The sequence below is a fragment of the Nomascus leucogenys genome, chromosome 12 (assembly GCF_006542625.1).
Source record: "Nomascus leucogenys isolate Asia chromosome 12, Asia_NLE_v1, whole genome shotgun sequence".
Lineage (NCBI taxonomy): Eukaryota > Metazoa > Chordata > Mammalia > Primates > Hylobatidae > Nomascus > Nomascus leucogenys.
In genome coordinates, this window is record NC_044392.1 from 21693277 (window position 1) to 21707178 (window position 13902).

General features: G+C 37.0%; 1 protein-coding gene across 5 annotated transcripts in view; it reads right to left on the reverse strand.

The window, feature by feature from the left end:
- The window catches only part of CEP350 (centrosomal protein 350), a 175956-nt gene that overhangs the window by 76584 nt on the left and 85470 nt on the right, over positions 1-13902 (reverse strand). For all 5 annotated transcript variants that reach the window (XM_030823922.1, XM_030823923.1, XM_030823921.1 and 2 more), the window contains exons 17-21: positions 8634-8797; positions 4377-4487; positions 3824-3964; positions 2462-2598; positions 1503-1625 (exon numbers count right to left, since the gene is read on the reverse strand). In XM_030823922.1, the coding sequence (XP_030679782.1) occupies positions 1503-1625; positions 2462-2598; positions 3824-3964; positions 4377-4487; positions 8634-8797 (676 nt within the window). The remainder of the gene's footprint in view (positions 1-1502; positions 1626-2461; positions 2599-3823; positions 3965-4376; positions 4488-8633; positions 8798-13902) is intronic.

Below are 13902 nucleotides of genomic sequence, written 5' to 3' on the forward strand. Positions count from 1 at the left end.
CTGTAGGAGAACACTTAGGTGAGAGCTAAAGCAGACAGGGGATAGCACTGATTCTTGAAAAGTAAGTAAAAGTAAACTAAATGAGATGAGGGATGGTCTAGAAAGAAGGTATATCACATGCAATGGCACAGAAGACAGAGAGCACGGTTCTTCTAGAGAACTGGAAATAGAATGAGTGGAGTATACTAAGAGAGGAAATGCCAAGAGATGGGGCTAGGGATGGACCAAAGGCTCAATTATAAAGAAAGTTTTTATGCCAGGCTAAATAATTTAGACCTTAATTTGAATATTCTGAGGGAATACTGAAGATTTCAAATAGGTGAATAACCAAATTGGCTAGAAATTTTAGAAAAATCACTCTGGTTACCATGTGGCTAATGAATAGAGTGGAGAAAGATTAGAGGATGAGGACAAGTATTAGGAGTTCACCATAGTAATCCAGATGATGGTTTACATGAAGTTTCAGTGAAGGTGTCAGTAAAGGTTAAATGAAAGTCAGATAGTTTCAGAGACATAATAGCTACTCAATAACTTTTGGTACTTTTCCCACATTTTCATGTCTTTTAGTTTCATGATTTAATTTTTTAAATTGGGGTTTTACTATACTTGACAATGTCAGTATGTTACCTATAAAAATGCTGGTAAGTAGCCTCTAAAATCTTCTAATCCCAAGATGGAACCATAATTGAAAGCTATAGCCATTCATATCACACCAACTACCAATGACAAGCTATTCAATTTTTTTTTTTCTTTTGAGATAGAGTCTCACTCTGTCACCCAGGCTGGAGTGCAGTGGTGCGATCTTGGCTCACTGCAACCTCTGCCTCCTTAGTTCAAGAGATTCTCATGCCTCAGCCTCCTGAGTAGCTGGGATTACAGGCACACACCACCACGCGTGGCTAATTTTTGTTTTTTTAGGAGAGATGAGGCTTTGCCATGTTGGCCAGGCTGGTCTTGAACTCCTGACCTCAGGTGATCTTCCCACCTCGGCCTCCCAAAGTGCTGGAATCACAGGCGTGAGCCACTGTGCCTGGCCTATTCAATATTTTTTATAACAATAAAAATTTGTAACATCAAGAAATATGAATGTCAGCAAGGAAATGTGCAATAAACACAGCCTTTGAAGGCAGATAAATTAAGGTGCAATTCCTTAAATGTATCATTATTTATGTGACCTTGAATGGGTTTCTTAACATCTCCATGAGCCTCAGTTTTCTAACCTATAAGGATAATACCATCTGCCTTGGAAGGCTGCTGTGAATATTAAGTGCAGGAAGAACAATTTATACAATGCTTGTACAATGTAGGTTCTCAAGGAACAGTAGTTACATTATTACATGGACCAACTATTTTTAAATTGGCTAATTAGAGAAGCCAGCACTTTGAAGGGCACACACCATTCTATTTAAATAAACAAGATTAAGAAATCAAAGAAAGCAATGTTTAAGCCATTTATCAGAGTCTACTAAACTGTACTGACAAAGAAATCAAATTGTCTTCACCTTCTATCATGATTCTTGTATCCTGAAGACTCAGAATAACTATCATATGAAGCGGAATACTTCTGATGCTTTGAGTCAAGGGTCCCTTCTTTACTCCGAGAGAGTGAAACAGATGGACTTTTCCTACAAATAAAATAAAAACTGATCAAACATTCAAAGTCTCTAATAACAGAAAGATTTTAAGTATTGCTTAATAGTAATATGAGAGAAAATCCTGAATAGATACTATAAAATAACTTACAACACATCAAAGAATATCTTCTGTTTTACTAAGAAAGTAAACACAAATCACTCCTAGTATCAATGAATGTAAACAGAGACTTAAAATCTATGAATTAGAGACAGTCAAAATATGATTAAGAAAAACACACAGACACACAAATATGGTAATGTCACCCGGTCCCACCAAAAAGAATCTCTTTAATGACTTCATTGCTCCTAGAATAAACTCCAAAATCCTAAGTCTGCAAGGTCCTATACCTTGATCTGATCCCTGCATCATCTCATACCATTTTCTTTGCTCTCTGCCTCCAGCCACAATGTTCTTTCTTTCTTTTCTTAAATATGCCATGTTCCTTCTTCCTTCAGGGCCTTTGATCTACCTATTCTTTACCTCCTTTACATTACTAACTCCTCATCCATTAGATTGCACCACAAGCTTTATTTCCTCAGGAAAGCCTTCTCTGACCTGCTGGCACCCCCAGGCTATTCAAATTCCTATGTTACATATCTCTGAGACATGTGTTCCCTTCTTTCATAACACTTAAATCAGTGTATAAGTATTCATTCACTTAACTGAATATTTGAGTAATGTTTATCTTCCCTACTAGACTATGCCCATAACTGTATTCTCAACCAAGAACAGTGCCTATAACAACAAATACTCATTACATATTTGCTGAATGAATATTAACCTAACAGACAGTCATTATATATTTGCTGAATGAATGAATATTAACCTATCTGTTTCAGTTCTGGTCCTCAGCTGTTTCACGAAGTCTGGAAGGTGTTGCCGTTTGTGGTCATATAGTATTGCAAGGGGAGCTCCTGAAGCCATGACAGCATCTGAGATATGAGTTCTAGTCAACTCTGCCATCTAAACATGAACACACACAAGAAAGGCAAATGTATTAAAAGGTAAAGTCAGAGAACTGAGAAGGAGCATAGTGTCTTGGAAAGAAAGGTCACTGAACTTGAGAACAAGCAAATTCTGCCACTAATAGATGAAATACTGTGGACAAGTCATTTAGCCTCTTTAAGTCTCAACAGCTTCATCTTATAAAAACAGAGTTAGACTACATGATTTCTATGGTTTCACCTAGCTATAACAACCTATGAATTAGACAGAAAACCTTAAAGCATAACATAAGCAGTAATAAGCCAAAAATTAAATCTTCCTTCAAGAATCAATTTAATTACTACTTCTTTTCTAACTCTTTGCTGACCAACAGGTGAAGTACATTTTCCCTATTCTTAACCACTACTGCAAGTGCTGCATGTAGTATTCATTCGGTATTTGTTCAAGCACTACTTTGAGCTATTCCTTTTACTAATGACTTAAAGTGTTTTGAAATCTTTGTTAAAGTTGTCTACATTAAAATTTTCTTGAGAAAGGAGACTCAATTATATACCAAAATGTACAACTCCACAGTACCCAACATATAGTACGTTCATGGATTTCCAATAACTAAGTCATTTTACAAATAGTACTAACTTTTGGTTTAAAAAAATTGTAACTGCTAAAATAAAGTGAAACTGCATCAATTATGAATTGTGATATCCTATGTAGAGACAGCAATAAGACTACTTTGGGCTATACTCCTGTTATAGAAAAGAAAAGACAGTAACTAATATTATTCTGGGTAAAAATGAAACATCTTCACCCAAAGCAATCGGTGGTTCCCCAGGACTGAGATTAGGGACTGGCTGCAAAGAGACATGAGGAAATATGCTATTTCTGGATTGTGGTGATGGTTACAGGGAGATGTGTGTGTGTGAGAAAACTCACCAAACTGCATACTTAAAATGGGTATATTTTATTGTTTATAAATTATACATCAATAAAGTTGATACTTTTCTAAAAAGCTTACCAGAGGACAGAAATTTAGAGCTCTTCATCTTTTTTCTGCCTCTATAACATTCACATGTACAACACACTCCAATCAATGATGCCTCTTATTTCAATAGGGTATGGCCCCCACTAAAAGTCACTAATTCAAAGTATGCATTTGCTAAGATATTAGAAACCCATTACTGAAGATCAAAGTTACTCAGATTGACTAAAAAGAACTAAAAAGAGAAGGGTTCTCAGTGGCACCTACCTCACAGATTTGACGTGCTGCATCTGTGGTGAGGTGAGCGGTCTCCGACTGCTGAGCTGCTATTTTACATGTTGCTTCCTGCAGGACTTCAGTTACTTCCCGTTGTGATTGAACCACCTGCTGTAATGATTCTGCATGGACCTTTAAACAAAAGGGGTTAAAAAAGAAGTTATGTTTTAATCTCCCCTCCTCCTGAATTAATTTTAATTTATAAATTTATTTCATGTCTTATTCGTAGTAAAAAACACTTCACTACAATCTGGATTTCATGGTTTAAGTCTTAACTCCACTGTTCACAAGTTACTGTATCTGTGGATAAATAAATGCAATGTACCTCAGTTGCCACTTCCCTAAACTGGAAATGAGTCTTGACAATTTATTTCACAAGGTTGTAACAAAAATCGAATTACATGGAATTATCCCATAAAAAGTACTAAAACTTTATTATTTATATACATATTTTTTTCTCCTATATAATTAAATGAACACTGAAGTAATTTCTAAGGTACAAATTTAGGTTTAAAAAACAAGAACCTGCTGCAAAATAAGTTACCTGAGCTGCTTTGTTTCGGGTTTCTTCTAATTGTCTCTGACTCTCCAGAGCCTCCTGTTCGGCCTTCAGTTTCAAGAGGGCCAAGTCTCTTTCATGGCGTTGCTGTTGTGCCTTCAAAGTAATGGTCAAATGTTAATTCTCAGATACTAAACTATTTTAACACAGTGACTATAACACACACAATGCTATCTTACTAATACAAATCATTTGAAGCAACTAATTAGAACCAAAAGGAAAGACAGTAAAAATAATAGTCAACAGCCACTTACCATTTATCAAAATATTTAACGATCACCTCCCATAACAGCCACTTACCATTTATCAAAATATTTAACGATCACCTCCCATATGCCAAATAATGTAGTAATATAAAAAATTTCCAGGGCATACAGGACTAAGAATTAATACCAAAAAGCCGTTTAGAAAGCAAAGGCCATAGCACCCAAGTTTTTGCAAGCGATAAAAAAATGTCCTATGTGTAAAAATAAAAATAATGCCTCACATCTCACAATTTTATGATTCTTTCATTTTGACTTTGAAGTAGTAGTTTCATTAAAAAATGATGTCCCCATATAAGGTTTCCTCGTCACCAGGACCCTTTCTTACCACTATTCCACATAATGTTATCTATAAATATAAATATATATATATATATATATTTCTTTTTCATCTCCTTTGAAATAGTGCTAAACAATAGAGGTTTTCAAAAGGTGGTAAGGGCTGGGCACAATGGCTCATGTCTGCAATCCCAGCACTTTGGGAGGCCAAGATGGGAGGATCACTTGAGGCCAGGAGTTCAAGACCAGCCTGGTCAACATAGTGAGACCACCTCCCCATCTCTATTTTTTTTTTTAATTAGAACAAAACAAAACAAAAAAACAAAAAATGGTGGTAAGGCTGTATGTAAGGCTATGGTAATGCTCTGCCCAAATCTGGAAACCCAGAATTACAATGTATTTCTCAAGTGGCAGAAAAACTCAGTGCTGACTCAGATTTCAAGGTCGGGATGGCCCTCCACTACAATGGGGTCATTTCCTCAATACAGTGACTCTCAACAAAGTTGGCATTAGTCCCTCCCCACCCTCTACCAGGCAACATCTGGAAATGTCCAGAGTTTCTACTGTCACAATGACTGGACAACACTACTGTTATTTAGTGGAAGGCGGGGCAGGAATGATGGGATCTCTGCAAAGTATGGGAACAGTCCCACACCAAGAACTGTCTGACAGGTTTTTTGGGAAGAACAAATGGAAAAGGAAACTGAAAAAAAAATTTTAGCATCAAAAACCATAAAACATTTGGGAATAAATTTTAAAATGTATAAGACCTCTACAATGAAATACTAATGAGAGAAATATTCAAAGATTTAAATAAATAGAAAAATATATCATGTTCATGAACTAGAAAAGGCAACACTGTTAAGATGTGAATTCTCCCCAGACTGACTAACCTATAGATTCAATACCATTCTAATCAAAATCCTACCAGGCTTTTTGTTGTTGTTGTTGTTGTTGAAACTAACAAACTGATTCTAAAAGTTACACGGAAATGCAAAAAACCTAGAATAGCCAAAATCATCTTTGAAAAAAAGAAACAAAGTGGAAGGAATTATATCTTGATTTCAAGACTCACTAAAAAGCCATAGTAATAAAGACAATATGGTATTGACATTATGGATAGATGAATAGATTAATGGAAAATTAGTCTAGAAATAGATCCACACATAACTGATTACTTAATCACTGATAAAGGCACCAAGGTAATTTAAGTCTTTTTAATAAAATGGTGCTGGAACAACTGAATATCCATATTAGGGAAAAATAAACTTTGACTCTCTTCCTCACATCAAATCCAAAAATTAACTTGAGAAGGATTACACACTTAAATATGAAAGCTAAAATTATAAAGCTTTTGGAAAAAAATGTAAGAGAATGTTAAGATATCTTAGTATCTTAGGGTAGGATTTCTTTCTTTCCCTTCTCTCCTATCCTTCTCCTCCCTCCCCTCCCTCCCCTCTTCCCCTCCTCCCCTCCCCTCCCCTCCCTCTCTCCCTCCCAACCTTCCTTCCTTTCTTTTTTTTTTTTTTCTGAGACAGGGTTTCACTCTGGAGTCCAATGGCACAATTTGGCTTACTGCAACCTCTGCCTCCCAGACTCAAGTGATTCTCCTGCCTTAGCCAACCGCCACCCCCCCACCCCCCCAACCACGCTCAACCCGCCGCAAGTAGCTGGGACTACAGGCATACACCACCATGGATGGCTAATTTTTGTATTCATAGTAGAAACGGGATTTCGCCATGTTGCCCCGGCTGGTCTTGAACTCCTAAGCTTAAGTGAGCTGTCTGCCTTGGCCTCCCAAAAAGTCCTGGGATAACAGGCGTGAGCCACCACAGTCAGCCCAAAGATTTCTTAGAAAATTAAAGGTTCTACCACAAAAGAAAGAAACTAAAAACTGGATTTCATCAAAATTTAAAACTTCTATTCCTCAAGAGACACGGTTTAAAAAGTGAAAAGATAAGCCAAGACCTAGAATACAATATTTCCAATACATCTGAAAAGGACTTGTTTCCAGAATATATGAAGAACTCCTATAAATCAGTAATTAAAAAGACAACCCCATAATGAATGGGGTAAAAGATTTGAACAGATATTCATAAAAGAATGCTCAATAAATACACAAAAAGACAATCAGTCTCATCAGTAATAAGAGAAATGCAAATTACAACCACAATGAGATACTACTTCATACTCAAGAGAATGACTGAAATAAAAGACTGATAATACCAAATGATAGCAGGGATACAGGCAACTGGCATTCTCCTATATATTACAAGAGTGTAAAATGTTACAACCATTTTGGAAAACTGTATGGCAGTTTCTTATAAAGTTTCATATACTTGACCCAAGCAATTCCACTCCTAGGTACTTATACAAGAAAAATGAAAACATATGTAGCATGCATAGAGTTGTTTAAAAATGCTCATAGCAGGAATATTCACAATAGCTAAAAACTGGAAATAATCTAAATGTACATCAATAGGAAAACTGATAAACAAATTGTGATATTAATGGAATATTACTCAGCAAAAAAAAAAAACTACTGATAAAACAACATAGATAAATCTTAAATTGATATTGAATAAAATAAGCTAAACACAGAGTTCAAAGTACACTTCCTTTTATACAAAGTTCTGGAACAGGCAAAAATAAACTATGGTGCTAGAAATCAGAACAGTAATTGCCTTTGGGAAGGGGGAGTAATTGAAAATGGGTATGAGTCAACTTTCTGGGGTAACAATGTAAGGGTTCTATTATCTTGATTAGGGTGGTTCTTACATAGGTATATACACTGGTCAAAACTCACCAAAACTGGGCCAGGCGCAGTGGCTCACGCCTGTAATCCCAGCACTTTGGGAGGCCGAGGCGGGTGGTTCACGAGGTCAGGAGATTGAGACCATCCTGGCTAACATGGTGAAACCCTGTCTCTACTAAAAATACAAAAAATTAGCCGGGCATTGTGGCAGGCGCCTGTAGTCCCAGCTACTTGGGAGGCTGAGCCAGGAGAATGGCGTGAACCTGGGAAGCAGAGCTTGCAGTGAGCCGAGATCATGCCACTGCACTCCAGCCTGGGCAACGGTGAGACTCTGTCTCAAAAAAAAAAAAAAAAAAAAAAAAAAAAAAAAAAAACAAAAAAAAAACCTCATCAAAATTGTACACTTTAAATCTGTGTATTTTATACTACGTAAGTAATAACTCAGGGGTTTTTCTGTTGTTGTTGTTGTTGTTTAAAGCATCTCCACTAAGGGAAGAGTACTTAGACCGTCTCTAGATTTTTGTTTGCTAAGGAAAAATCCACATTATCCTGGCTTTATCAAACACCCGGATCTCAGAAACTTCTCTTTTTGGTACAAATAAAGCTTAAAAAAAAAAAAAAAACCCTCAGTATTCTCTCACCTATCAATGAAAAGAGAAAATACTAAGAATGTTTGACTAGATGATTTTTATACCGTCAACTAAACAAAGCAGAAAACATGGAAAACAAAGTATTTAAGAGAGAATGATTTTATTATTGTTCTGCTGCCAAACACTGTATCTTTTTAGTGTCTTGACAGATTTTTCCCAGGACTATTTATTTATAGGTGCTATATGGCAGACTATTTTTTTCTATTTGGCACACTAGTTTAAGTCATCATTAAGACTATTTTAAATAGCAAAGAAAAAAGAAAAACCACAGAAAGCTAAAAAACTCCAAAAATACCTTTATTATCTGAGCTAGAGACACACTCTCCTGCTGAGCAAGTGAAATGCCTTTAACTCTTTCTACATCTGACAGTTGGCGCACCGACTCCTCAATGGCGTTCAGATAACTGAGTTCTGCTGCCATACGATGATGGAGGCCAGCAGGAGAAAAGCGCTTAGAACCTGGAAGGCATGACAATGGTCAAATGGAAAAGTTAACATGAAATTACACCTCAGATTTCTAAAATCTGTCATTTTAAGAGCCAAAATCAACTTTGCTTTCCTTTGTAGAAAAAACTGGGACTCAGTACAGGAATACCTTGGAGATACTGTAGGTTCAGTTCCAGACCAAAGGAATAAAGTAAATAACAGAGTAAAGCAAGTCACACAAATTTTTTGGTTAACCAGTGCATATAAGAGTTACATTTGCACTATACTGTAGTCTAGTAAGTGTGCAATAGCATTATGTCTAAAAAAATGTACATACTTTAATTTAAAAATACTGTATTGCTAAAAAATGCTAACAATCATCTGAGCCTTCAGCAAGTCCTAATCTTTTTGCTGGTGGAAGTTCGTACCTCAATGTTGATAGCTACTGACTGATCATGGTGGTTGCTGAAGGTTGGAGTGACTGTGGCAACTTCTTAAAATAAGACAATAATGAAGTTTACTGCATCGATTGACTCTTGCTTTCACAAAAGATTTCTCTGGAGCATGTAATGCTGTTTGGTAGCATTTGACCCACTTTCTGTAGAACCTCTTTCAAAACTGGAGATAATCCTCTCAAACCCTGCCACTGCTTTATCAATTAAAGTTTATGTAATATTTACATAATTACTGTCATTTCACTAGGAGTAGATTCCATCCCAAGAAATCACTTTCTTTGCTCATGCATAAGAAGCAACTACTCATCCATTCAACTTTTGTCATGAGACTGCAGCAATTCAGTAACATCTTCAGGATCCAATTATAATTCTAGTTCTCTTGCTATTTCCACCGTATCTGCAGTTATTTCCTCCACTGAAGTTCTGAACCCCTCAAAGTCATCCATGAGGGCTGGAATCAACTTCTTCCAAGCTCCTGCTAATGCTCATATTTTGATCTCCTTCCATGAATCACAAATGTTCTTAAGGGCATCTAGAATAGTGAATCCTTTCCAGAAGGTGATCAATTTACTTTGCCCAAATCAGCAGAGGAATCACTATCTATGGCAGCTATAGCCTTACACAATGCATTTCTTTTTTTATTATTATTTTTTAATTTATTATTATACTTTAGGTTTTAGGGTACATGTGCACAATGTGCAGGTTTGTTACATATGTATCCATGTGCCACGTTGGTTTGCTGCACCCATTAACTCGTCATTTAGCATTAGGTGTATCTCCTAATGCTGTCCCTCCCCACTCCCCCCACCCCACAACAGTCCCCAGAGTGTGATGTTCCCCTTCCTGTGTCCTCATTGTTCTCATTGTTCAATTCCCACCTATGAGTGAGAACATGCAGTGTTTGGTTTTTTGTCCTTGCGATAGTTTACTGAGAATGATGGTTTCCAGTTTCATCCATGTCTCTACAAAGGACATGAACTCATCATTTTTTTATGGCTGCATAGTATTCCATGGTGTATATGTGCCACCTTTTCTTAATCCAGTCTATCATTGTTGGACATTTGGGTTGGTTCCAAGTCTTCGCTATTGTGAATAGTGCCACAATAAACATATGTGTGCATGTGTCTTTATAGCAGCATGATTTATAGTCCTTTGGGTATATACCCAGTAATGGGGTGGTTGGGTCAAATAGTATTTCTAGTTCTAGATCCCTGAGGAATTGCCACACTGACTTCCACAATGGTTGAACTACTTTACAGTCCCACCAACAGTGTAAAAGTGTTCCTATTTCTCCACATCCTCTCCAGCACCTGTTGTTTCCTGACTTTTTAATGATGGCCATTCTAACTGGTGTGAGATGGTATCTCATTGTGGTTTTGATTTGCATTTCTCTGATGGCCAGTGATGATGAGCATTTTTTCATGTGTTTTTTGGCTGCATGTGTCTTCTTTTGAGAAGTGTCTGTTCATGTCCTTTGCCCACTTTTTGATGGGGTTGTTTGTTTTTTTCTTGTAAATTTGTTTGAGTTCATTGTAGATTCTGGATATTAGCCCTTTGTCAGATGAGTAGGTTGCAAAAATTTTCTCCCATTCTGTAGGTTGCCTGTTCACTCTGATGGTAGTTTCTTTTGCTGTGCAGAAGCTCTTTAGTTTAATTAGGTCCCATTTGTCAATTTTGGCTTTTGTTGCCATTGCTTTTGGTGTTTTAGACATGAAGTCCTTGCCCACGCCTATGTCCTGAATGGTACTGCCTAGGTTTTCTTCTAGGGTTTTTATGGTTTTAGGTCTAACATGTAAGTCTTTAACCCATCTTGAATTAATTTTTGTATAAGGTCTAAGGAAGGGATCCAGTTTCAGCTTTCTACATATGGCTAGCCAGTTTTCCCAGCACCATTTATTAAATAGGGAATCCTTTCCCCATTTCTTGTTTTTGTCAGGTTTGTCAAAGATCAGATAGTTGTAGATATGCGGCATTATTTCTGAGGGCTCTGTTCTGTTCCATTGATCTATGTCTCTGTTGTGGTACCAGTACCATGCTGTTTTGGTTACTGTAGCCTTGTAGTATAGTTTGAAGTCAGGTAGCGTGATGCCTCCAGCTTTGTTCTTTTGGCTTAGGATTGACTTGGCGATGCGGGCTCTTTTTTGGTTCCATATGAACTTTAAAGTAGTTTTTTCCAATTCTGTGAAGAAAGTCATTGGTAGCTTGATGGGGATGCCATTGAATCTATAAATTACCTTGGGCAGTATGGCCATTTTCACGATATTGATTCTTCCAACCCATGAGCATGGAATGTTCTTCCATTTGTTTTTATCCTCTTTGATTTCATTGAGCAGTGGTTTGTAGTTCTCCTTGAAGAGGTCCCTCACATCCCTTGTAAGTTGGATTCCTAGGTATTTTATTCTCTTTGAAACAATTATGAATGGGAGTTCACTCATGATTTGGCTCTGTTTGTCTGTGATTGGTGTATAAGAATGCTTGTGATTTTTTTACATTGATTTTGTATCCTGAGACTTTGCTGAAGTTGCTAATCAGCTTAAGGAAATTTTGGGCTGAGACAATGGGGTTTTCTAGATATACAATCATGTCATCTGCAAACAGGGACAATTTGACTCCCTCTTTTCCTAACTGAATACCCTTTATTTCCTTCTCCTGCCTAATTGCCCTGGCCAGAACTTCCAGCACTATGTTGAACAGGAGTGGTGAGAGAGGGCATCCCTGTCTTGTGCCAGTCTTCAAAGGGAATGCTTCCAGTTTTTGCCCATTCAGTATGATATTGGCTGTGGGTTTGTCATAGATAGCTCTTATTATTTTGAGATATGTCCCATCAATACCTAATTTATTGAGAATTTTTAGCATGAAGTGTTGTTGAATTTTGTCAAAGGCCTCTTCTGCATCTATTGAGATAATCATGTGGTTTTTGTCTTTGGTTCTGTTTATATGCTGGATTACATTTACTGATTTGCGTATGTTGAAACAGCCTTGCATCCCAGGGATGAAGCCCACTTGATCATGGTGTATAAGCTTTTTGATGTGCTGCTGGATTTGGTTTGCCAGTATTTTATTGAGGATTTTTGCATCAATGTTCATCAAGGATATTGGTCTGAAATTTTTTTTGGTTGTGTCTCTGCCAGGCTTTGGTATCAGGACGATGCTGGCCTCATAAAATGTGTTAGGGAGGATTCCCTCTTTTTCTGTCGATTAGAATAGTTTCAGAAGGAATGGTACCAGTTCCTCCTTGTATCTCTGGTAGAATTCGGCTGTGAATCCATCAGGTCCTGGACAATTTTTGGTTGGTAAGCTATTGATTATTGCCACAATTTCAGAGCCTGTTATTGGTCTATTCAGAGATTCAACTTCTTCCTGGTTTAGTCTTGGGAGGGTGTATTTGTTGAGGAATTTATCCATTTCTTCTAGATTTTCTAGTTTATTTGCATAGAGGTGTTTGTAGTATTCTCTGATGGTAGATTGTATTTCTGTGGGATCGGTGGTGATATCCCCTTTTTCATTTTTTATTGCATCTATTTGATTCTTCTCTCTATTAGTCTTGCTAGCAGTCTATCAATTTTGTTGATCTTTTCAAAACATCAGCTCCTGGATTCATTAATTTTTTGAAGGGTTTTTTGTGTCTCTATTTCCTTCAGTTCTGCTCTGATTTTAGTTATTTCTAGCCTTCTGCTAGCTTTTTAATGTGTTTGCTCTTGCTTTTCTAGTTCTTTTAATTGTGATGTTAGGGTGTCAATTTTGGATCTTTCCTGCTTTCTCTTGTGGGCATTTAGTGCTATAAATTTCCCTCTACACACTGCTTTGAATGTGTCCCAGAGATTCTGGTATGTTGTGTCTTTGTTCTTGCTGGTTTCAAAGAACATCTTTATTTCTGTCTTCATTTCATTATGTACCCAGTAGTCATTCAGGAGCAGGTTGTTCAGTTTCCATGTAGTTGAGCGGTTTTGAGTGAGTTTCTTAATCCTGAGTTCTAGTTTGATTGCACTGTAGTCTGAGAGACAGTTTGTTATAATTTCTGTTCTTTTACATTTGATGAGGAGATCTTTACTTCCAACTATGTGGTCAATTTTGGAATAGGTGTGGTGTGGTGCTGAAAGAAATGTATATTCTGTTGATTTGGGGTGGAGAGTTCTGTAGATGTCTATTAGGTCCACTTTGTGCAGAGCTGAGTTCAATTCCTGGATATCCTTGTTAACTTTCTGTCTCATTGATCTGTCTAATGTTGACAGTGGGGTGTTAAAATCTCCCATTATTATTGTGTGGGAGTTTAAGTCCCTTTGTAGGTCACTCAGAACTTGCTTTATGAATCTGGGTGCTCCTGTGTTGGGTGCATATATATTTAGGATAGTTAGCTCTTCTTGTTGAATTGATCCCTTTACCATTATGTAATGGCCTTCTTTGTCTCTTTTGATCTTTGTTGGTTTAAAGTCTATTTTATCAGAGACTAGGATTGCAACCTGTGCCTTTTTTTGTTTTCCATTTGCTTGATAGATCTTCCTCCATCCCTTTATTTTGAGTCTATGTGTGTCTCTGCACGTGAGATGGGTTTCCCGAATACAGCACACTGATGGGTCTTGACTCCTTATCCAGTTTGCCAGTCTGTGTCTTTTAATTGGAGCATTTAGCCCATTTACTTTTTTTTTTTTTAATATATACTTTAGGTTTTAGGGTATTTTTCTT